We start from the raw sequence: 26150 nt of genomic DNA on the forward strand, positions 1-26150 counted from the left end.
TACATCCATCTTCCATGTGATAATCTATACCCTGCTCAGAGTCAGTGATGAAGTAGCAACAAATAAAATTTTCTTGTTTACAAAATGTTTATTGCGGCCAGAGTACAAAAAGGTATGTATGTTGAGGGGAATGCGGTAGATTACAACCATGTAATTTTCACTTGCATAAAACAAATAAATCTTATGAGTAAGAGAGAATCAGTTATACAATCTCTTACAATCTGAAATAAATATAAACAATACATAGCGTAAAATAGTGCCACAGCAAAAACTATTCAACTAATATTCAAATAATTAGTTTCTTGAGAACAGTTGTTGTATTAGTACTTATTAGTTAATTTATGATCGAATACATAGGATTATTACATAAATATCGATCATGCGATCAATTGGTTTTTTTTTTTTTTTTTTTGTTTCATTTTGTTTCTTTTTATTTTAATCCTAATCGCATTTGAAGTTATTAATTCTGCAATTTAGCGAAAGTGAAAAGGCACAGAATTAAGAAAGCACTTTTAATTTTTTTTTTTTTTATATATATAGTGTACTTTTATTTTCGAGAAAGAACTATCTAATATACAATTTGGGTTCGCTGAAATCAATGATCGTTCGCTAAGTATTGATTGAACCGTTGTTACGAACCATTCACAATTTTTCTATAAATTTGGTTTAATCATAGAAGAAAGCTATGATAGTTCATTAAATGCAATACACCTGATTGAATACAAATCAAATTTACTGTTTATTATTACTTCCATTGTTCAGATTTTTAAACGGTTACATGAACAATATCCTCGAATTAATAATGTTTTAATAATAAAAGTCAGTCGGTGAGGTGAAGTAACGACAGTATCGAGCACTGAGGAAGTAAATCAGTTGATCTCTTTACCAGAGGCCCGAAGAATAGCCTCCCGGTGGTACACGACCGCGCGGCTGTGCTGCTGGGGCTGGTGGTGATGCAGATCCATTTACTTTCGCTGCAACATTTCCATTTCCATTCTGAATCGGGGCGCTGTTGTTCTCCGCATCCCCTGTGTATCCTGTGCCAGTTACAGGATTACCATCTGCAGAAACGATTTCGACTATCTCGGTAAAAGATATTTCGCCAGAAAGACATCCAACCACCATTGAACATTCACATCCGTACCATACACAACTTTGTGACTTTGATATTCCAAATTTTATTCATGATAATTGAAGCACGTAACGTGTTCCATGAATCAATTGGACGCAATTGCTACTCGGTCAGTTTATTTCTGTTTTGTAACCGATACTTCTGAATTGTCCTTTTTGCTTTAAGAGCTCGAGTTGGAAGATAAGGTGATCTACTACATTGATATAAACGGACCAAACTGATCTATAAAAATATCTTATTCTCGGCACAAGTCAATTTTCTGAATTCAAAAGAAGTTAGAAAAAAAAACAACGTATAATGGTGAACGTCTGTAGAAGAACGTTGAAATTTTTTACTCATTGTCATGCTCTTTGGAATCAATACGAGTCAATACGTATAATAGCAGTCATGACAATAATCTATGATGTAGATTGAGCCCATGGCATGCAAAGTTCGATGCATTACAAATAAAAGAATTTTTTTTTAGGTAATAACAGTTACGAGCATTCGCAACGGAATAATTCACCCGATAATGATAGAAGTTAGATTGTAAAGCAATCATAGGAAACACAAACAAGAATGTTGAAATACATAGGCAGTTGAGATTTGTATTATCTGTTCTCTGTTAACAACCGTAAATATTTGGTGAAATTATTTTTGAACAGTCACAATATTTCAACAAATGTTACTGAACTATGACTAGCTACTTCTAAGTCATTTATGAACAAATACAACATACATACATACATACATATTTCATGCTCGTTATCAATTTGAGGTAAGGATGGGAAGGAACTACGTTAAATACTAGACCACAATGCTACTTACCACTCTAAAAAGATAAAATGCTGAACTTTAAAGGTTGACGATAAATAATTTGAATAACATAAGTACCTTGGATGGAAAAATAATAAAACAAGGTCGGAAGTTAATTCAACAAGCGACGCGTTACAGTTGTAACGATTCTATCGATAAAATTTCTTGGTGCACATTATACCTCCGAATATTCGAGATAGTAAATTGCGCAGCATTCAAATTTCTTATATTCAACGATGAAGTACTCAACATTTATTGCTGTACTTCAATCTCTATAATAGTAATCATATTGAACAAAAATAAATGTCACACATCATATACTTTTCACTTACGAGAAAGGCAGTATCTACATACAACATCACTAGATGTGGTATCGCCCATTGATTCGTTACATATGTATATGTTTTAATTCCGTTTTCACATAGTTACCGTTCTATCGATTTCTGGCATATCTGCACAGGTCTTATAACGCGCAGTAATTCAAAGGACTATTAAACGAATCAATGAACTGCTATCAGCGAGAGACAGGTGACACTAATGAGGACACTGATCAGATGCGTGGCATTACAGAAATTTAAGAAGAAGAATAAAATTATCATAAAGTTACCTCTACTCTTACGTGCGCTGCGCCTCAGGGGCATCACGTCAACTCCGTCTCCGGTAACCGGGTTGCGTGGCATGCAGGATAATCCTCCTGCAGGAACCACCGAAGACCCGCCACATACCCAACAAAGCCAAACACAAATTCACCCATGCACCACGCTACACCACGCCAAAACCTGATACCCAACCCTCTGTTTGTATGTACGCAAATTTTATGAATGGACCAATTTTGAAACTTGCGATCGGAGAAACATCGTGATGCTCTGTAAGCTTCGTCGAGAATGACTTTCATTGGCTGATAGTGAAATAGATTGGTCCGTTCATAAAGGAAAATATAATGAGAACAAGCTTTTGAAAAAATGCTAAAGGAATCATATGGTTTTTATGCATTCTGAATTTGAGATTTAGCAATTTAAAACAATCTTTGGATTTCTGACGTTTATCAGTGATCTCTGCCAATTACTTTGATGATGGGGAAATTTTCTGAACTTTTTCATCTGATCGTTAATTCAAAAGTTTTAATCATGATTTGTGGGATAAGCATAGAAGATGGAATATACTTGAAAAAAAAAAGTCACGTGAAGCAAAATAGTGATGATGCAAAATAGGATGAAATATATTATGTTAACAATGGAATTACTAACTCAAAATATGTGGGCTCCTAATTTTCCTAAAGTCATAACGGGGTTTCACATTTCATCTAAACTAAAGTGACTACTGTCGGTGTTGAAAGTTAAGAAATATCAGTCTGTATTGCAATAAGGGTAAGAAAAAAGGAAATTTATCTCGAGGGCTAGTTGCATGAAATTAACAAATCAGTTGAACCAAATTCGTCTCGTTATTTGAAAAACGTTAGTAAAAACTGACACATTTCTTTTCAACATTGAAAAATACTCTATGGGGAGAGTGTCGATAGTGTAATGTGTCAACTAGCTGAATGTTTGACTACAGACTTACGAAATCGTTTGTTTCTCCTAAAAGCTGCTTGTGGACAGTTGAGCTTTCAATAAGTTATTAATTATTAGATATATATTTATTTTCTTAAAAAAAAAAAAAGAAAAAAAAAAATTGGTGAACGTTTTACACGTAGACATATTTTCTGTGAGCGCATATTGATTGGTCACAGTTTAAACCAGATAGTTTCGAGAGAAGTAGCGTCTTTATCGTACTCAGGATAGCGAATGCGGTAACATCGGAAATCGGGTTACAATTCAGATACCAAACTACAATATTTCCCAAATCTATGATATCCAACATATTCTCGACATTGCAAACACAATTACAAAATACCTAAATTATCAATTCGAATAAACAAATAAATGAAAACGTTCTACCTCAAAAATTTCCAAACGTTTCAATGAAATTACCGTTCGATTACAGATTGGAAATAACGAAAGCAATGAAAATCGCCGGACGGGCTTATTGTTAGTACATTGGTCTCCTATGAGCAGCGTCGAGTTGGAAATTCGAGCTACACTTTGTCTACGAATTCAAACCCCCTTGAACCTGAGCCTGGTTACACATATTTCAAGGTAGTACCCAATCCATTGGCCTACCTGTTTCACTGTTGTACGCGACGTTGCCATTACCATAGATATTGCCATTTGAACTGCCATTAGTCGATGTGCTGGACTGGCTCGGAGACTTGGTAACAGAATTCTCACAGCTGAGAGAAATATTGCTGCGCATGTGGTTTTTCGAGTTTGGGGTAGGTGGGGCATCGGGGGGACCAAAGAGACGCTTGTGTGAGTCATTACCAGGCTTGGCGCGAGGTGTATCTGAACCGTTGCTGGTGTTCTCTCCGAACATCGTTGACCCCAGCTGAGAATGATTGTGGTTCTTGATACGGCGAGGGCTCGTCTCTTCGGGAGCTCCTCCGAAAATGTCGCTGCTTCCACCACCTGGGGGTTTCAACACCCTGGACACAAAAAAATTGCATTTCGTTAGTCGAGCAACGCGCTTTCCACTCACATCGCTCGGTCGATACGCTTATTTATTCCATTGTTAACGGAGTAGCGTTCAAAGATTTTCCACAGTTTGACCACCGTTTCAACGACCATTATGAGAGTGTATGTAAATTGCGGGGAGGGTGCCGAGTCCATTACGATAGTTGCACGTGCGCTTTGAACTCGGTGTAGACAACGTACGTACGCGAGCATGAAATCCGGACTCTACGACCGACACCCTCGTCGCGAGTAATTGATGTCGCATATTTGGATTCTTGAGCTCGAAATACATCAAACTCGAATTTACAAATTTCGGACCAGGAGTCAAATTTTCTTTCATATCGTTTGACCGACCAATTTTGGAAGTATGACGTTGATTCCGGGAAGCCGGAAACTTGATCGAGTCCTACATCGGTGCGTGGGTTGTATATTTCTAATACTCTCGGTAATTGAACGACATTACGTACGTTCGATTCAGGGTAATTTCAAGCAGTTCTGTTTATGGTGAAAAATTACATTCCGGAAGTAGGATAAAGAACTATAAAGGCATACGATAATCGCAATGGGTTTACGTTCAAGAAGTCAAGGTAAATTGAATGGATAAATACGTAATTGGTATACGGTCAGAAGTTGCAGTTCAAACTAAGTATGGATAAAATGAATACGTTGCTGCGCCGAGGGAGTTCAAAGTATGGAAATCGATTGATTATAGATTGCAAAATTAAACAAAGGAAATAACATATACCGTTCTGCGATGAGAAGAACCGGTACTTTGATGATAGCCACTCGGATAACAATATAATTAGTCTTTCGTGGGACGCCATGAGTATCCTGCTCACACAGGATGGGTGTGTCAGGTAATGTTCTGTAAATACTTAAGCTCGCATCGAACCAAGACCGGATTCACTCGAGCCGATTGTCTACAGTTTTTGTTTCTCAAGTTTCCGCGTTGCGCGTTCAATTATAAACGACGCACGCCTAATAAAACGCCTGGTACACGGCCGATGTTGCGATCGTCGCGATCCAAATTCTTTTTAATCCAATTAAAAAACTAAGAGAAATTAATCAATTAACTTCACGATTGTTCTTCAATCTTTTTCTTTCCATCTTTCGAGCTTTTTTTCATGCCATTACGGTCAACTGAGTCAATTCAAGGTTGAACGGAAGAGCAATTAATCGACAACTATACCTAATTCGAATCACATAAATAAATTCAATTAATTTAAACTCGTGTAATATAAAAAAAGCTGATCTTGCAGTCTTCTAAAATTAGCTCGTACGTGCCGAGGTAGTTTAAGAGTATTTTTTTTTCTTTTTTTATTCTGCGCTACTTGAAAACGCGGTATATTATTATAAATAAACCACCCTCGTATATACCTTAGGCTAACCCTAGCGCGCAAAGTTATTCGAACGATTATTATTCATGAGTTAAAAACTGAAATAGATCACAGCGCGCCTGGAACCCGAGACATAGAAAACTATATGGTAAAACCGCGACATGCAAATCATCTTGGGTATAACTTATACATTTTATTTTACAATCTAAAGTTTGATCGATTGTCGCTTTCGTAGTCGTCGTCGTCGTCGTCGTCGTCGCGTTTTAGGTATAATAAAAATGAAAATTTTTCGAGGGCAAAAGGGCAGAAAGAAACGTCTGCAGCTCTACGTATCACGTGTATGCACGATCTGTTATACATTTACAACGAAAACGTCGCGGCTCTATACAAGCGGGGAGAAAACGGTGCCGTGTATAGAGATATCTATACCAGCTGAACAAACGCAATAAAGCGGGCGCATCGGCATTCACATTATTTTCATACCGCGGCGGGGAATCCCAGCGACATCTCAACCAGGCACGAAGCGAGAAGGAAGAAAATCAGATGATCGGATCGTAGGGCCTAACGACAGACGACGCGATCGGACGGACGTCTCTGCTATTCCAATTACCCGCTTGCACGAGACGCGACCGATGGATGTATTTCAAAAAAAGAAAATCACCTGCGTCCCCGACCTTTCGACTACATTACCTCGCGACTCACATTATGAAAGGATTTATAGATTCAACGTGTCACGCTTACCTTAACGATTTTATAAACCTAAAATTAGCTTCCGCGATAGAATGTAATTTATTTGTTTTTTTTTTTTTTTTTTCCCCAAGCGGAGAATCCGCACAGAGGTATACCTGTACTAGCGGACGATGAACGATCGATCATTTTCTCTTTCGTCCGCTAAAAATTCTGCAGGTTATTCCCGCGCGTAGCGAGCCGCAGGTGGAGAAATGCGAAGATGAATTAAGAATAAATTGCCCGGATGCAGCGAGCGCGTCATATTATAATATCGGAATGAGCTCGATGGTCGGTCGCGATGCTCGTTGCACGGAACGACTTATTTTATTCACATTCATTATTTTTCGTGATCTATAATTCTTCATCTTTTTTTCTCCCGGCTGATCGTATGTCTATCTCTGCGCGTATCTCTCGCCGCAAGAAAGCGGCTCAACAAATCTCAGAACCGAAACGCGGCTGACAGGCATCGTGCACGTACCGCGGGGGAAAAAAAAAGAAAAAAAAAAGCAACGGAAAACGAAATATGAAAAATGGAAAAAACATATTTCTGATTCCATCCGGAAACGCAGGGATTTCTACCAGGAATACGCTGTGTACGTATACCCATCCAGCGATCGTAATCGAATAATCTTGATCGATTAATGCCCCTTTCTAGACACGCGGAAGTCCCGAGATATACGAAGGCAATTAACGAGATCACCTAGCTGCACTTCTTTACGCATGAGATGCGCTTTGAATTCGAAGACAACCGCGAGTTGCAGTGCGCCACTCCATGGCGCGCCATAAAGCGCACGTCTATCGGCTCCGATGAGACTCTCCCGGCTAAAACCATACGGGATTTTACGCCGTCGCGATCCGTCAACTTTTTCAGATCATCTCTCATCCTCGAGTATATGAGGCGCGGATGGCAGGACCGAGGTACGGATGCCACTAGCTGCGCGCGTAGAGCGCGGAATTTTTTTTCACATTATCGCTGAGCGCCCGCGATAAACCCTCGAATTGCTAGGGGAATTGTACACAGGCGAAACAGAAGTAGCGTTTCGCAATGGGATATCCATTGATACGCGGAGAGTCGCGGACGTACAGAGAGTAAGTAAATCGATCCGTAGCTGTGGTCATGTCCCTACAGACGTTCGCGTTAAGTTGGCGTGTAGCGTAATCGAGTCAGAGAGAGGATGGTATCTTAATCGCCCCGCCTTATACGTCGAACGTTTTGTCCGCGTTACAACCGATCCCAGATCTTATAATAGACGACCGTAGATCATTCGACGCTCCAACGGTTTTTTATATTAGCCGTATAAAACCGATGATCGATATTAAAACGAATCAATCGAACGGGGATAAATGAACCAGAAATCGACTAATTAACGATATACACGAATCACCGTTCATCGTTCCGGTCAACGAAAATATGCCCCCCGACGCCACGACCGAATGCGAATCGACGAAAAATGATAAAATAGCTGAACGGAAAACGAGAGAAAATAACCCAGACAATTAAAACTCGGTGAATTTCACACGTTCCCATAGAGTGCACGACGATCAACTGCAGAAGCTTTTACATCACGTACGTACGTACGTACGGATATAACGTATGTGCGCGATTACTACCGTTGTTTCACCTTGAAGATTATATGTACTTACGCGTTTCATATATATACCTACCGATGTAAAAAATGAAACCGAGAACAACTGCTGCATCCTCGTGAAATAATTATCGTTATCCTTATAAGTTTAAAGCTTCGTCGCGGGGTTACGTTTAACTTTCAACTTGCGCTCTCAAAGAACACAATGCGTGTACATGAGAGCGCGCGTAAAATAATTCATCACGCGTACGCCTATACGTACCCAGTGTAAACACATTTCCTCTAATTTGGTTGGGGGGGGGGCGGAGGGGGGGGTTAAAAAAGCACGAACATATATTTACTCGCGTCGTGCACGGGGTAGGTAAATATCTCCGTAGTGCATACGCGCTATAAAAACACATTCATATAAGTATCATAATAATATATCCACGTTTTTTTAACGGCGCTGCACGATACGTCGAATCTCATGTAAGACGTATTAAGAAAGGGATTCGCAGGGGGTGTGTATCCGCACGAAAGATATAAAAAGTTCGTGACGGGCGTCGAATAGGGCTTCCGCGTCCCGTCGGTGAACGGGATGTGTGTGCGTACGCGCGTGTACGTACGTATATCGTGTGCATCGCGTGGGGCGGTGGGTAAAACGGGGAGAGGTCATTTTCCGGAAGCCCCGATGGCCCGGGGAAGCCCCGCCGACGTTTACGGCACGCGCCAAGGGTGACTAACCCCCGCTTATACTTTCGCACCGTACGCGTCGTCGTCGTCGTCGTCGTCGTATATAATTCCATCCGACGCGACGCGACGCGACGCAAAGGCGGATCTACAAACACTCGACGTCTACGCGTCACGTACACACCGTGTAAAACTATGCGAAACGCTAGTCGTACTCGTAACCATGTTACACCCTCGCGGACTGCACCCTCGACTCGCGATCGCGTTGTAACGCGATCCTGTCGCCCTTTTTTTCTTTTTCTTCTTCTTTTCCCCCCCTTTTTTTTTTTCTTCTTGTAAACGGAAGAAGTTCGACCGTACCTGTCTAGACTGTTTCGCGGGCGTCGATCTTCGATACGTTTTTTTTTTTTTGAATCGAATTATCTGAACATGAGATCAGATGTATATCATCGTCGCGTTGATATACCATAAACGCGAGTCGACGCGATAATTTAAAGGGAACAATGTGGACATGTTGCGCAGAGGGTATACTTATACATATTATACATGTACGTATAACATAATGTGACGTACGTGGACTCTAATTAAATTTCTAGCCGGAAGTAGACACGGGCTTCAAGTGACTCCGTTTGCGACGATGAGTTTATGGAAGATAAAAAACGAAACAAAAAAAAAAAAAAAAAGAAACAGAAAGAGAGAGAGAGAATTAATATATAACGTTGAATAGGATGTTTGAAAAACTTGGATCTACCGCGCGGTTTGTAATCGTATAAAATTACGATATAATCACACGTGATCTTGGAAAGTGAAAAATTGCCGGCAAGTTACAGATGATCACCCTCGGAACACAAATTTCTATAATAGAAAATTATTGCATAGGCGAGCGAGCGCTCCTCCGTGCGCATATAAATACAGATAATTACTCGGTTATTTTCTATAAATATAATTACTAATCATAGTCCGTACCTACATCGCACGCATTCACAAAAACTTCGTATCCATCTCTCTGTGCACTTCGCACACGCAGTATATATATCTACGTTACTTTATATAAATATATATATATATATATATATATATATATAATGCAAGTGTGAAACGAGCTTCGCGAATGTAACGGTATATCGAAAGTCTATCTGTCCGGAGTAAAAGGGGCAACGTGTCTTCTTTCGTTCGTTAGTCGCTTACTTTCATAGGCCCTGCCTCGGCGTAGCTCCGATCGGATTGCACTTGACCGCTCGAGTGGGACCGGCGATAAAAAAAAAAAAGAAAAGAGGAGAAAATAAAGGTGGGACCTTCTACGCGCACACGCTCGAAACACGCCGATTATAAAAGTGTGTATGCGTCGGTTGCAGAGGCTCGAGTACCTATAAATATTAAATATCGATCTACGTGCAGCCGGCGCGTACACATGCGTACTTGTGTATATATTTATATTCACGTTATACTCGAACCAGAGCGGGACGCGCGGACGAGGAAGAAAAAAAATCGAATTCACGGATCGGTCCTCGACTCGAGAGACGCCCTGTACGCGATCGTTACCGCAGCGTCCGGGCGATGCGTTTGCGAAACGCATTTACGCATGTAGAACGCGGTGCATTTTAACGGATTATATAGACGATGACGTTTCATGTTACGGGATGCGTGGTATATGTACAAATAAATATATAACTTCGAGTACGGGTAGATATATGTATGTACAGGAAGCAGGTTATACAAGTGTGCGAGATGCGGTGGTACCTACATAGTGTGCACAGAGTACTATATTATGCGTCGCGGAAAAGAAGACAACGAGTTAGAGAGTCGGGACAAAGCTCGCTTTTCATATCCGACTGGCATCATAATTCGCGATAGTAATTTCTGCAGTGCAGATGCACAAAGCTCGCATTGTTGATATGTCTTCGAGTACAAATGTTGTGTGGGATAGGTAAAGTGAAATTATGGGTATACAGGAATCTACCTGCATAGATCGTGTGCGGTGTGTATTCTTTTCAGATGTACCTATAATATACGCGCGCGCGTTCACCGAGACGGAACCGGCGTACAATTTCATTTAAGGGATGGGCGCGGAGCGAAAGGTCGAAGCGATTAACGGGGGAGGTAATGAAAAAAAAATAAAAAAATCAAAAGAGAGAGAACGAAAAACGAAAAACCGCTCGTCGTCGTTGCGGATACCTAATTGATTGTTAGACACGCATGGCGTACAACCTACTTATCTCTGTGTACGTCAAGAATTTTTATAACACCGATTCCGATACCTCGCGATTAATTAAAGTCAGTTTCCCCGTATTCCCGCGATTCGTGCAAACGAAATAATTGAACGGCGTGTCGAGAATTTCATGAATTGCAACCTGGAGAACGAGGGCTGTCGTCACGCTTTCTCAAAGTCGATGGAACCGTTTTTTCGGACTATTTGAAAAAAAAAAAACTTATTTCTACATCTTTGAAAAATAATTCTCAACGAACGAATGGACGAAAATAATAAATCTGACGAAGAGAACCGCACGCTGCCGTGCAGGTAAAACTTCGTCAGCGAATTCGCGAGTGAGTCGCGAGGAGGATCGGAACCTCCGTGGGTGGTAAACTTTGATGTACACCCGATACCGGGCAGGAAAACGGAGAGAAGCGACCCGGAGGCGCACGCGAAGATGTTCGAGATATTAACGAAGCGGAGTGAGGTGGGTGCTCGCGTTTTGGCTCGTGCCGCGAAGAAGAACCGGAAGTTGATGTTACGAGAACGTTCGCCCCCGAAGTGTTTCCGCTTTCCGCAACGAGCCGTCGGCTTATGTTTAAAACTTCTTCGACGCGGGCTGCCTATCCTCACTGTATATTTATCGTTCCGGAGTTTGTGGATCGTCCGAAATCTGCACCGCACCAGCTCGAGGTCGGAGAAAAACCGACTCCGACGATCCGCGCGGTGAAGGATTATATTATCGGGAGCCGGTATCCGCGCTGTCATTCGAACGACGAAAAAAAAAAAATCGAATAAAATCTGACCACGTGTCGGAGCGTACAAGCGGACCGCGAACGGAAGTCGGTGGGAAAATTTATCCTCCTCGCCACATCGCGTTTCCCCGTCGATAAAATTTACGTATAACTGCACGAGGATGTTTCGAGATAAATTATATTGCGCGTGAAATCGAACGAAACCCGCGAGGAGTTTAACCAAAATTATCGGACTGGTATTGTATAATGTACGATACGTTTTATTTTGTACCGAAGTCGGCGGAGCCGTAAAATATAATCGTTATTTCTACAGTGGGGTAATAAAGTTTCTCGCGTGGCCGTTTGTTTGGTCAAGAGAATTACTCGATGTACGTATACGTTTATATACGATGTAATTTCGGTTTTAACGTTACAGTTATACGTAGGTACGTATATGTATATATACGCGATGTAAAAGTGTAACGAACTCGGCGCGAGTCGATACGATCTGCATCGATTTCACCTCCGAAAGTTGCGGGGGACTTGACCTCTGCGACCAGCGATACGAACCTCCGAACTATCGAGGGACTGAAAAATCCCCGACTCGCGTCAAACTGACGATTTTTTCATTCATGGAAATTCGTACAAAACTCAAAGAAGAGTCTCGTGCCTCGCGTGACGTCGACGACCGTGATTTTATACTTATATCTTTCCCATGTGCAAAGCTGTGACTCGATTTCACGAGGTATTCGATCGCTGCTCGTTCATTAATTTTTTTTCAATTTTCTTTTCGAATTTTTTTTTTTTTTTTTTACTTTTATTTTACCTCTTTTTTCCGTAACCAACGTTGTCCAGTTCAATGTGTCTGTACGCAGCGTAAGTTGCCATGATTTTTCAAAAAATCGTTGAACTGAGGTGGTTTTTTTTTTTCTCTTTAGATTCAATATCGACCGTACCAGCGGGTGAAAAACTTCCTTCACCGGTGGCAAGGATAGTGGAACTTTTTTTTTGTTGATTCTTTTTGGTTTTAAAAATTTTCTTCTGAACCGGTGAAAAGATTCACTTGATCGAAGCACTGGTGTATAGCATACGATACAGGGATGATAATAAGAAAAATTACGAAGTGCGGAATAAAATAGAAATAAATAAATGAAAATGAAAAGAAAAATGTGAAATAAAAATAAAATAAAAATGTAGGTAACGTTAAAATTTGACGATTTTTCGACGTCGTCTATCGGAATTCGTCGATCGAAGTTTTATCATACGCGTCAGTTTTATAATAATTTCGAGTTATATACGCGGAGTTTAGACAGAGGTTCTTCGGGTTATAAATTGACTTTGGTTTAAGCTGTGTGTGGTTTAAAGAGCGCACGGATAAAACTCTGTACAATTCTTGTCTAGAGCTGGCAGCAGACTGGAAACCACCGGGTATAAAACTGGGTATATACCATCTCGCTTTTCCCTCCCTCTCTCATTCTCTCGGAGTTATCCTCGTTTCTCTCACTTGGAGCGGGTCTCGCTTCGGCGTGCTTCCACCCCCGTGACGCCGAAGCAGACGACGACTAGGACGACTACGACGACGTTGTACACCGTCGTCGTCGTCCGTTCACCTCAATCAATACGCGGAGGTAAACGACGCGGAGAGTTTAGCTGACCGTGGTGGGTCATCTCCATGTCCCTCGACGCATTAATTAGTTCCGATCTTAACGGCGAAGCCGCCACACCGTTTCAACGATAATCCAACGAATTAGATCAAGATCGAAGCGTGACTAAAATCGAATGGAAAAAAAAGGAGATGAAGAAAAAAAAAAAAAAACCCCCTTCGATTCTCTTCAGCCTTCGTCCCCGAGAATCGACGATCTCGTCGTCGAGGGCACTTGTGAAAAAATCTTCAATGTATCGGGGAAGTAAAGTCACGGGGAACGAGGAGGGGCTGGTATTGTAATAATTGAAGGTGGGCGTAAAAATAAATTCGTCGCAAAAAGGCGAGGCGGTCGTTAGAACGGATGAACGGAATGATCGGTCCTTATATTCCTCATTTAAAAGAAATTTCGTTAATTCCTCGGCAGTCGCGAAACCAAAAATAAACGACGTGTACGCGCGTATACCTATGTAGCCGCGGAATCAGCCCATAATTGTACCCCAAATTGGCTCAGCTAAATCGTCAGCAAATCGGGAATCCTCACAATTGAAGGAAACTCATGACGCGTGTAATTTCGACAGATTCGGACGCGTCAACGATCCGCAATTTTTTTTTTTCAACAGGGTTAAGTGTATACGGTAAAATACCCCGCGAGGAAAAGCTGTTTAAGAAAAATGTCGTCGATCAGAAAAAAAAAGAAAAAAAATGGGAGAAAATAAGTAAGATTTCGTGAGATTGTACGTATAGAAATACATATGTACGGCGAATAGTTATAGATCTGAGTTATAAAAGTAGAAGAAAAAAAAAATCACGCGCTGACCTGAGATTTGAATCGGCAAAAATTTTCGTTCAGTTCAATTTCAATGTAGCTGGTACACGAAAGCAACGTCACTCATAATTTCGGCGATATTTCTTCGGAGATCTTTCGACGGTCTTCTAGTCCGGAGTATCGGATGATTTTTAAAACCGGATCACAATTTTATTAGAAAACTGATCGGAGGATGTAAAAAAAAACGTTTATATTTATGCAGAGAAAATTGCCAAGTGTGTACACGATTTACGCAATCAGCCGATCTTGACTTTCACGGTTTCCAAAAGATTTTCAACGCGAATTATAACCGTTTTCGTGTATACGAAGTTATCGAGACAACAAGATCCCTCGTTTGTTTCGCATCCCCCTTTCTTTTTTCATTTCGATGAAATCTTTCGCTCGCGCGCCTTTAAAACTCCTCGCAGAGTTTTCTCTGGTCATCGGAAACGCGTGTATGTATACCGATCTATTTTTCCAGACTCCTGACGGGCAACAAAAAGACGAAAATCAATAATCTGCCTCAGAATTTCTACGAGACTAAAATCTGAAGAACTGAACTCCGAGAACTGCGACAAAACGAAGCAACGGTAGACGACGGGGAGCCAAACCGAAATACCGGGTTAATATTAGGCAAGCTGGTAACGATGTGCTTTCAAAAGCTGACTTCTACTTCTCCCTCCGGCATTCGCTTCTCTGAGATTTACAGAAGTTTCCTCTCTGCAAGAAATTCGCGTTTTACTCAGTTCTCAAATATTTTCGATCGACACTGCAGCCTCCGAAAATCTGGTTGACATCCGATGCGCGTTAGGAGGTATATTGTGCTTCTATAATTACCGACGGATAAATTAATCGGCGAATATAAGATGGCCCCTTTTTTTACCATCCTCGACGTACGTACGTACGTACGTTCGATCCGGAACCCGGAAAGCAAAGAATAATTGAATAATAGAAGCCGCTCATTAGAACGGGAGGGTATGTATAATAAAAGTTCGCGAGCGTACGCGACGACGATGATATTTTTTTAGCACATCCTTGATAAGTAGACCATACACGAGTGGGGGGGGATATCGCGGTAAAATTTAGAAATTTATCACCGCGAGAATTTATCGCGTAACGTTCGCGCAAATGAATCCTGGTATACGCATATACCAGAGTCAAAACAGGAAGAAAAAATAATCCGAATTCGAGGAACGTCCGGTGAAATAGATAACGTTTCGCGCGTCTCTCGCGGATCTGACGTTTGTAGAGTACGTTAATTAACGGATTATTGAACGCGAACGGCATCTCCCGACGCCCGATCCGACCCAATTTGTTTTTGTTTTTTTTTTTTCTTTTTCAAATTCGAATCGCGCGTCCCAAGGATATGCAAAAAGTGATCACGTGCACGTATACCTCTATGTGCACATCCATAACCGCGCAATAATTGTACAAGTGATTCATTAATCTAGACGTGTTTTTTTTCTTTTTCTTTTTCTCTCTTTATTCTCGACTGACGTGACTTTTGCGGTCGACGGCTGCACGCGCGCACGCATTTATAACAGATTATACACGAGTATGTAATACATAAAACTGACCACGTATATTTTTTTGATCCGTCATAACACGTATAACCTACCCCTGACGTTAAAGTTTGGCGCGTCATCGTACCGACTTCCTGATAATTTGTTTGACGATGAATAATTGTCGGTTGATATTTGAAAAGGAAGAAAATATTTTTTTCAAATCCATCAAGTTCGGTTGGCACCGGCGATCTGATCTGTACCTTCGACATATTATCGACTTGGCGAACAACTCGTAATACTTCAGCTCTTCCTGATATAAAATCGAGCGTTTTGCAGCGGAAACAGAAGCGCGGACACGAATAGCGGAGTGCGCTGTTAGGACGGTACCGTGAACCGTCCTGTTACCGAAAGACGAAGGAAAAAAGCGAAAAAAAATTTTTGTAAGAATAAAAGGAAAGAGCGACTGACTCGGACTAATTCTGCTCATAGCCTTCCGGTACAGTCGCTCTCAGAAATTTACTTGCTAACGATTCGATCCGCGTTAAACAATCGGCTTTAAATATGACAAAAGAGATTTATTGTCCGCGCCGGTTCGAAAGAACGAAAATGAGAAAGACAAAAAAGAAAAAAACAAAAATTCCGTTTCATTCGAAAGTTCACGCGCCACGCGCGGCGATTATTCGGGGCTCGGGTCAGTTTCGCGAATTTTTTTTTCTCATTCACACGCGAGACAATAGTTTTTGCCAATATGGCCAACCGAAAACCCCAATTGTTATCACTTTATGGTGAACATAAGCTCGGTATGAGTCACGACCGTCGAGCAACCGCTGCGCTATTGCCTCTAGGTAATGCAGCTACGACAGTTAAGCCCAACTTTACTTTTACCATAGCATCCCATCATCAGGGGCACGTGCTCCCGCTCTGTTATGTATCTCCCCATATATACATATATATATCTATATATACCTTCCTATGAACCAAAACAGACGTCCAGACCGCCATATGCTGTGCCAAGTATGTAGTACATGCACGCGTGTTACGTGATTTCGAAAATTTCATGTAATTTTTTGTTCTTTTTTATTTCAGACCTTCCGACTTTCCTTCAAAAATTCAGAAACTCGATTTTCTTTAGGACGAGTAACATCTGACGAGACAATTTTTTTTTCCAAAGGATTTCTCCTTCATTTCGGCAGGAAGAGACGAGGTTTTTGGCATACGTCCTCAGAGGGTGCAGTGCGGCTGAACTTTTGGAGCGCGAGTCCGCGCAGCTTCCCATTACAATTATTTACAAACGAAGTCTGGACTTCGTACCGGTGCAGCGGCTGTAAATTTTCTAATTTTTTTTTTCTTTCTTTTTTGCCTACCCCCCTTTCATTTCCCGACAGCGGAACAAAGTGCTACGAATAGTTTGCCGCGACACGTAGGAGAGCGATTGCAGGAGCGTTTAAACGCCCGGAGAGCAGAGAAGCGGAGGTCGGTCGCACGCGCGCAGGACATCGGTTGCCGAGTTCCAGCTGATTCCGGGCGTAAGTTAAACGCAACAAACCTATAAAACTTCCTCTTTCCTCGGTCCCGAACTGCGTTTAACTCACGTCTCGGCAAAACCGCATCACCCTCGTTATTCGTTCGCGCGCGCACTTTACTCGTTGTACGTACAACTCTCGCTCCACAACGTCGTCACCCAAATTACTTCTACGCTACTGATTTACGACGTTATATTTTCATTTACACCTTCTGGAATCGTTAGCCGCCGATCCGGCGATTTTGCGATACGCGTGTAATACAACAACTCCGCATACCACCTATATACCTTACGTTGTTTCTTAAGGCCAATCGAATCATTCGTCGGCGATTGTTATATTTGTACAACAAAATTTTCACCTTCGAATCACGATAGTCGTAACCCTCGCGTTGTATAGAAGAAGAAAAAAAAAAAACAAAAAAAAACTCGAGGCAAATCCTTTTTCCTCGCACAATTATTCGGCGATCCGGACTTCCGTTATACCGCGTATATCTGAACCATATGAAAGAAAATAAGAAAAAAAAAAGAAATTGGTAAGAAATTTTTTATGCACGTTATAAATACGCTAAATCGTGACTTCCTGCCATTCTTTCGTTCTTATTTATTTACCCTACTTTTTCTCAAATTTCACATCGTCTGGTACAGAGGTATATATAAGAACGAAATTTACAAAGCATTATAACTCCAGACGGTGAAAATTCGCGAAATTGCGGATAGAGTATGTAGGATAAAAGAATTGTGTAGATATTTGAAAAATCGTTCGTTTTATTGTTACAGATACAACGATTAACGGATGTCGTATAGTCTGTGTAATCGTTACATAAATATGCCGAACCATTTGTTCCGTGATAGCATACCGTTAGAACGTCTGATTAGATGGAAGTTAACGTTCTCCGGTTACAAAAGGCACGTATACACCAGTTCGCCGTTCGATACGGTACCAGGGAAGAATGCATCCCTTGCACGACCTCCCTTTCGTTACTCTTCTCTCTTCGGAAGATATAGCTACAGAAGCATCGATTTACGTCGGATACAATTCAATTTTTTTCTTCATCCCGTTTTCCCTACCGTACTGTGCCGAATCCGATTCGCTTAGCTTCTTACCCGTATATGGCTTTTGAGTCGAAGCGGATGGAAAAATGTTTGTAAAATAAAAAACCGAAAAAAAAAAAGAAGAAAAATGAGAAACAATTATCGCCAATTTATCGTCGGTAAAGCTGAGGAGGTGTGGGCGCGCGTTTAAATACGTGTTAGCTCGGCAGACGACGGGATTGTATGTATTATGTGCACGAGGTATAGGTTTGGAAGCGCGTAGACGACAATTTGTCGCTCGTTTAAACCGCGGCAGCAGGAAGAAACGGATGAACGATAGCCTTGAAGTAAACACTGGGGTGAAATGTAAAACAATGGGAGTTGTTGATGCAACAACGTCCGGCCGGTAGGGCAATAAGGATGCGAGTGACCTATAACGTCGCAATAATCGAACGGTGTGTCGGGAGAACGCGTCGCTGCGGCTTGTAAGCTGATCAAAAGGCGAATAATCGAGCTCGATGTACGCCGAAAAATTGTCGAAAATCATCAAAAATCCTCCTCCGCTTCGTACCGCGTGCGGACGAATTTTCTCTTACACCGAACGCGATTGTTCGGGTCCACCCTTAATTCCCGGCGAGCTTTCGCTCCGATACACGAGAACAATCCAGGTTACATGGACGGCACGGGGTCGAGAGTACTTAAAAAGGTATTGTACACGTAACGGAGTTTCGAAGGTCAGAAACTACAGGGATATATCTCGACGAGAATAATGACGTGCCCTAGATAAAGATTCCGCAGCATGCGCGGCGGCTCTCGGGGGTGCTACGGTCGATATCAATGCCTCATTCTGGACCCGCAGTACGGTATATTCAGCTCCTGTATACAGTTATATACGCTTAACGGAGACGACTGATCGTTCACCACCCGATCAAGGCCAACGTTGAAACGCTAGGGAAGGGAGGAAATTATCATTTCGATATAATTTTCGCTCGAGTTTTCTTTTTTTTTATTTCTTTTATTTTTTAATACCGACCAACATCCATCAAGTGGGAGAAAACAATGTTAATATATATTGCGGAATTATTCTATGGTACGTATAAAAGAATAAAATTAAATCATCTAGATAAGCGGAATTTTAATGAAAGAATTCAACCTGATGAATATTAAACGACCCCATACGCCACCGATCCCGTATTAATCAAATCTTGTACCGAGATAATAGACGTATACGTACCTGCTGTATTATGCACGTGTGTACAGATAAAAGTAAAAAGGGAGAAAAAAAGAAACGTAGCCATATCGTCCGCGAATTATATGAATTAAAAATGAAGAGTTTAAGCGCACGTTTATTTTTTTGATACCCACTCCCCGTGTACAAGGCGATGAAAATAATTTTAGAAAACACGAAAACTCATTACACAGCGTATGGTATATATGTATTATATTCAGATGTCAGAAGTGGTTTACATTCGAAGCATATAGGTATATTATAGCATCGTGTATACATACACATTACAGTATACGTATTACTGTAATTTGGGAACGATAGCGTGTGGCTTAATTACACGCCTACCGATTTTATACTTCCATCTTATAATACGTGTACATACGTTTACGGAAAATCGAGAACCGTAACGAGCTCTAACGTGATAGAAAAAAAAAATAAAAAAAAGGAGAAAATAACAAAAGGAATAGAAAAAATTAAACGCCAAAAGACTCGGCTTTCGCAAAAAAAGTTTTTTGAATTATTGAAATTACAGAAATTTGAACGAAAACTGGAGTACAGAGTGCTCCAATTTTACTCGAGCGATCGATCGATCGTTTCCGGCGAGAAAAGCGAGTGAAATCACGTCGGTTTGTGAAAATTAGTTAACATACAGGCGTATCGTTATCCCGAAGTTTAATCCGTTTGAACGAAGAAAGTACAGCGGTGGTTATACGACGACCTCGATGACTGGTTTCGTGCTCTCGTTGCTAAAAGAGACATTAAAAGTATGTTTAGTTTGTATTATTTTAGCGCTTCGAAAGAAACGTGATACGTACACGGGAATTGTATAGTCGTGAATTTTAATGCCGCTGAATTAGTTACAGAGTAACAAACGCGTATACGCCGGTTCACACACGTGGCAACAATTAAAATTAAAAACTAGACCGAAACTGTAAAGACTAGATTCCCAACGAAATCTACAAAATTTCGTTATGTTCCCCATCTCCGAACTCGGGTACGTACATGCACCAGTTTCAGGTAAACGTTTGTGATACGCCAGGCCACCTTCGACTGCGGTGCTTTTAAATAGGTGCAAGAAAAAAAAAAAAAAAAAAAAAAAAAAAAGAAAAAAGTTGGTGATCGGTAGGAATTCTGAACTCGCAATTAGCGTGTATCTAGTATATAATATAATAACGCAGGGATACGGGAGTTACAAAAACACAAGAAGGCACGCATGACTGACGGTCGGAAATGTTAATAACAAAATAAGACGTGCATCGATGCTTTTTATTAACTGTTATCTGCACCGGCTAATACCAACAACATTATAATACGGAAAACATAGTAGAAAGAAAAAAGAAAAAAATAAAAATAAAAAAACAAGGTGAATGAGTGCAAAGAACCATTCAAATGCAATTTCCTATACATCTACCTCGATGTCTAACGTCACGGGTCACGTAGACCGACCGCGAAGACGGGCGATAATTTTCATGTTTTTTCTTTCTCTCTTTTTTTTTTCATTCCTCGCATCTTTTACGGTCCCATATCGGAAAAGATAAAAGTAAAAAGATAAAAAAAAAAAAAAAAAATACGTTAATCGGCGGTGTTCAGTGTCGGGTTTTGAAGATAGAAAGTCGAGTTGTTTGCGCGTCGCGGGGAGTGGTCGTCTATCACTTTCTTGCGCGTTATACACGCGGACCTTATTGAAAGAAAAATATTTTTCATCCGCACATCTCCGGAGCCGATACAGACTACTACTCCCTCCTCCTTTATTTTCTCTCCTTCCGAATAGAACGTTCCGCAGGTTCCGTGTTAACCTGTCCGTTTTTCTATCCTCACAGCACAGAAAATTACGACGAAGATTCCGCCGCTGTGGCACCGGCGAACTTTTCGAACGCGTACACGAAAAGGGAGAGGATATAAAAGGCGGAGGAAAAAATGCGCTGCGGGGATAAAGAAAAAAAAAAAAAAAAGGGAGAAAAAAAAAACAAAGTATGGACAAATAAAGGTATCCATCCACGTTCGTGATAGAGGAGAGCTGGAACGGTCCGGTCTGAAATCACGTATAGAATTATAATGCGAAAAAAAAAAAAAGGAAAAGATACGACTTAACGGGAGGAGTAGGTAATTGCTGCAGTTGCCGTTTTTCTCATAGGTATACGTACGTACGTATACTATATGTATGTAACGTACTTCAACTCGGCGTCGGCCGTTATAACGCGTTGATTTCTAAACCAAACTAAGTTTTGTTGCCGCCGTTGGATGTTCCTTGTTATACTATTATACCGCTGCTGTTGCTGCTGCTGCTGCTGCTGCAACATGCGAGAGTTTCGGTCACTGAACACCAAAGAATCTCTCTCCCGTACCCCATTATACACGTCTGTTGGAACTCTAGGTAAGAATGGAGTACGGCTACCGAGCTATTCAAATATAAATTCACCTATGTAATACGCTTTAAGGAATCTATACCGGCTCGAGTACCTGCGCCACCGCGACACCTGCGATGAAACGATAGCCCACCTATACCTACCTCCGCACACCGACCGTGTTCCTTTTTCCTACACGTTCGGAAGTTTTGAGCTGCGGGCAACTCACCTGCACACGGTTGTACGTACGTACCTACCTACCACCCGTGCACCTTAGACTACGATACATCGGGACGAGAAGCTTCCTCTACATCCGCGTGCGATATAACGACAATGATATCATTAATCTTCGCTTAGAGGCGGACGTCTGCGGAGGAAGAATCTTCCCTACCGCCGCGCACAACGGTAGAGAGACCGATATACACCGCAATGATTTAGGTATTTATTTGATTTTCTCCCCTCGTGGGATCGGAAGAGGAAATCGATCGCTCTTATCGCTGTGTTTTTCGCTGGCAGTCAAAAATGGACGGATCGTTCGATCGTTTTCGATCGAAGATGAAGACGATGACGTTTGCGACGGAGAAATTCGGTACCGATATCTCCGGTTCGACGAGGTGGAGAGTTCGATCTTTTTCCGTTCTTTGCAAACGGGCTGCACACCGTGAGCTGAAAATTGAAAGCTAGACCGTTCGGTGTTACGGTGATCGTAAAACGCAATAACGATCATCAAAGGTTCTTACATTAGTTGGGACGCGTTATTGAGACCGGGTAGAACAATAGTCGGCGGTAGAGAGCGAGCGTTCGGATCGACGGATCGGAAGATCGGCGATCGGGGTCGTTGCGCGCTCGGGATCAGCAGTACGAACAAACAAAATTAACCAAGCGAATAACGATCGGGATCGGTGCGGCGCGTGTGCTTTCGAATTATCTTTCACGATTTCGTCCGGCTGCATCGAAAACCGAAAATACACGAACTACGCTACACGCTCGCGGTGTCTTCCTGGAACGGGTAAATGATTAAATCTACAAACGGCGAGCGACGGACACGCGCGTCCCTTCAACTCGGAACAAAAACTACACGTAGCGGACGTAGAGTTTTCCCCTGTTCCTCGTGACACGCGGTCATGCGGCGAAATCGTCGCGCCGCCGAGAGCGTGACAGCTGAATGATCATCTTCGGATCGTACGGGGTCGAGCGACGCGTCGCGCAACTTCTGATCTTTGACAATGAGTTTTGACTCCGCGTCGAGATTCGGATCGAAGAGAATATTTCAGCTTGTAATAATACCTATACACGGATCGGCGGTCGCCTCGATTCTCGGCCATCGTTATTAATTAACGTTCCTTCAATCGCCGATCGAAGACGACCGACGCGATTCGCTTCTTCATCTCGGTTCACCTCGTCCGCGCCTAGGCAAAAGAACTTCTGTGGTGTTCGTTCGGATGTGAATTGCACCGTTGCGAAACGCGATCGGAGGAATCATCGGGCGCGAAATGAGAAAAATGACGAAGAAAACTACAACAATATCGAGGTAATTCATCCGTGTCACATCGGATGACGGTAGCGGGGGTATACGTGGAGACGCGAAGATCGGCCGCACGTATTACCGATCATCGCGTAGTTATTAAAAGTTTCCGGCTGAGATATTAAAATCGCGCTAGTAATGCCGAGTCAGGGTTCATCGGAACATCGTTACGACGACCGCCTGCTATAGCCGTTAAAACGGTTTCGCCGATCGAATCACTCGAAATCGTCCCATTACGGTCCATTTGCCGATGCTCGCAGACCATCCAACGGACGAGAAGTGCCTTCTTACTTCGCTGGGGAATTCAGTGACGCATGATGCTGTACGTAGAGCCGGACGAATCCGGCGATCGGTGCGGTTGAACCGAGTTGCGGAATACTCGCTGGCGATCGGTTACAGACTTCCGGTAATTATACGTCTCGATCCGTCGAGTACGATTTTTAAGTTACTTCCGGTGTCGTCAGCGTCAAATCTTCTCCGAATTCGATCGTCGAGACAACGTCCGATATTCCTCGACGCAGTTCACGAATCAAGATGGAAGCGGAGGGGTCCCTCGGGGACCGTCGTCGCCACACCCAATGACGCGATGACATTGAATAACAAAACCGAACAAGGCGGTTATGAAATTTTACGACCGATCTTCTTCTCTCTCTCTCTCCTATCCGCTGCGCGCCCGCGGGTGGTGATGACAACGAGTTGAGCGAATGGGGTGAAATTTTTTGGCGATCTCGTGCAATTCCGACCGGAGAACAAAGAGGCGATTCCGCGATCGATTCATCGTTGCAGAACTTCTTTGTTCGCACGTCGATCGAGCGTCGCCCGCGCGTTTCGTCTATTTTTGGTGCCCTTTTTTTTTTTTCGCTCATGCTTTCCAAATCGATCGTTGAACCAATAACGTGTACAGTACCGCGCGCCGCTGGTAACCGCGATGTAAAAATTAAGACAATACGGTATAGCCCGGTTCCCGCTATATCCGGCGCACCTGTTTTTATTTCACCTCTGGAGATTCTCGATCATCCGACAGTGACAGTGGCGAAGTGGCATTCGGGGAAGAACCGAATTATCGATGAATCCGTGTACCACGGGCGTCTCCCGTATAGATAGCTGTGCGCATCGGAGTGCAACGCGTTTACTTTTTCGACTAACGAATATAACGGCGCTAAACGATTCCCCAACAGGGTTATAACGTTACACGTTAATAGCGCAACAATTTTCATCATCGCGCATGTTGTTGTTGTTTCTCTTTTCCAACGAACAACGCCTGTTTGGAATTTCAGCGGCTCGGTAATGGAAAATCTCTTACCGACCGAGGCGCCGCTGGTCTCTCGGTCGGCAGAAGTTTCCGGTGGTCTTCCGGGGTGCAGCGGAGCGCAATGAACATCCGTATATCCATCTCAGAGCCCTGATGCGTTACAGAGCCTAATTAGGAGCATGGAGCAGCTTCGCTCTTTCGCAATATTTCTCGAGTCTCGTTATAATAAATAAATACATATGTAGCCGAAGTTTAGTCGCAAAGTAGACGTTGGTGCGTTGCACGGGTATGGCGTATACGAGCGCTTATTGTTCTCCTATATAGAGTTTATATGTACGCTAACGATCGGATCATTGTTCTCCTAAACGGAGGCAGCTGGTATATCGTTGGCTGAACTTCGATTCCGACTTTTATAATTACCGGTAAAAAACGAACGAAGAAAGAACCGCAGAAGGGGGGGGGGAGAAAAAAGAAAAACGATCAAGAAATTGTTAACCTCGATTCAAAATATCGCACGATCTCACCGCCGACGAGGTTTCGATTTTTATAATAAAATGGTGCCGATCCGAATCTGCGGGGGGAAAAAAAACGTATATTTCTGGGAGGGAAGTAGGTATATTATACGTATACAAAATTTGTATCCATTGAAAATTCGATCGACTGTCATAACGGTCACTTTCTACTAATGAACAATTCAATTCCCACGGAATTTCGTCTATGAAATGCATGAAATTCGAGTCATCGTCGGAATGAAACAATATAATCGTCGGTCGGATTTATATATACGTGAGCAATCGATTGACTCGGCGTAAAATGATTAGATTATTCACAAAACACGGGAAAAAAAAAAAAAAAAAATTAAGTAAAAAAGACAATGCAGCAACGTATACTCGAATCGTCGTTTCCGCATATCGTGACCCAGTTTATCAAAAGACCGGAAGAACGTTAAGAAAATTAAAAAAAACTATTTCCCGCAACAGTGATTGTGCCGAATACGGTAAGAATTCCGCACGTGTGTGTATGAGATCATAATGGATTTCCAAACTCGACGGGCATAAAAAACGACAAACGAAAGAAAAAAAAATCTTCCGTTTCGAATTGGCGGAAATTTGAAATCGGTCTTCCGTCCCATAGACACGACAGGCCATTCATTAACAGCCGGAGTCGGCCAGAGATTTTAATTACACCTGCGGTCGCGCATACGCTTTGTAGATATAATAAAATAATGGTAATTACATTGCATTAATTGTTAGCGGTAGTTATATTTAAAAAAAAACGGTACAACGGCAAAGGCTACATCAATTCATGAATGCAAAACTCCTTCGCGAGGTGTGTAACTTGTCGGAGATTATTTTATTTAATTTTTACTTAATTTTTTCTTCGTTTTTTTTTTTTCTTACTTCTTTTAACAAGTATAGCGTGACTGACCACTCAATATACGCGTGTATAACAACGTGTGCATGAAATAACGTTGGCTGACTTACGGCTCGTTAGTAAACAGAAATGTTATTGCGGTATACATGTATAATAGGGTGGGTTAAAAGAAAATTTTTTTATTACTCTCTTAGC

General features: G+C 42.0%; 1 protein-coding gene and 1 long non-coding RNA gene across 2 annotated transcripts; both read right to left on the reverse strand.

The window, feature by feature from the left end:
- Positions 1 to 68: 68 nt before the first annotated feature.
- On the reverse strand, positions 69 to 13151 carry LOC105683810 (microtubule-associated protein Jupiter). The gene is made up of 5 exons (XM_012396711.4): positions 12549 to 13151; positions 4087 to 4448; positions 3488 to 3511; positions 2535 to 2621; positions 69 to 1061 (listed from the first exon to the last, which is right to left on the reverse strand). The coding sequence occupies exons 1-5, from the start codon at positions 12608 to 12610 to the stop codon at positions 883 to 885; spliced, it is 714 nt and encodes a 237-aa protein (XP_012252134.1). The 5' UTR covers positions 12611 to 13151; the 3' UTR covers positions 69 to 882.
- Positions 13152 to 19230: 6079 nt separating this feature from the next.
- LOC125499718 lies at positions 19231 to 26150 on the reverse strand. Its single transcript, XR_007276698.1, has 2 exons — positions 20275 to 26150; positions 19231 to 20205 (listed from the first exon to the last, which is right to left on the reverse strand). It is a non-coding gene; the product is annotated as an uncharacterized LOC125499718 (long non-coding RNA).

This window comes from Athalia rosae, chromosome 1 (assembly GCF_917208135.1).
Source record: "Athalia rosae chromosome 1, iyAthRosa1.1, whole genome shotgun sequence".
NCBI lineage: Eukaryota > Metazoa > Arthropoda > Insecta > Hymenoptera > Athaliidae > Athalia > Athalia rosae.

Coding starts and splice junctions, on each gene's coding strand:
- LOC105683810 (XM_012396711.4), bottom strand. CDS start 12,610: ATGGCAACTTACGCTGCGTACAGACACATTGAACTGGACAACGTTGGT. Junction 3,512..4,086: donor CGCGTACAACAGTGAAACAG/GTAGGCCAATGG, acceptor GTCCACAAGCAG/CTTTTAGGAGAAACAAACGA. Junction 1,062..2,534: donor CAGCGCACGTAAGAGTAGAG/GTAACTTTATGA, acceptor TCGTTTCTGCAG/ATGGTAATCCTGTAACTGGC.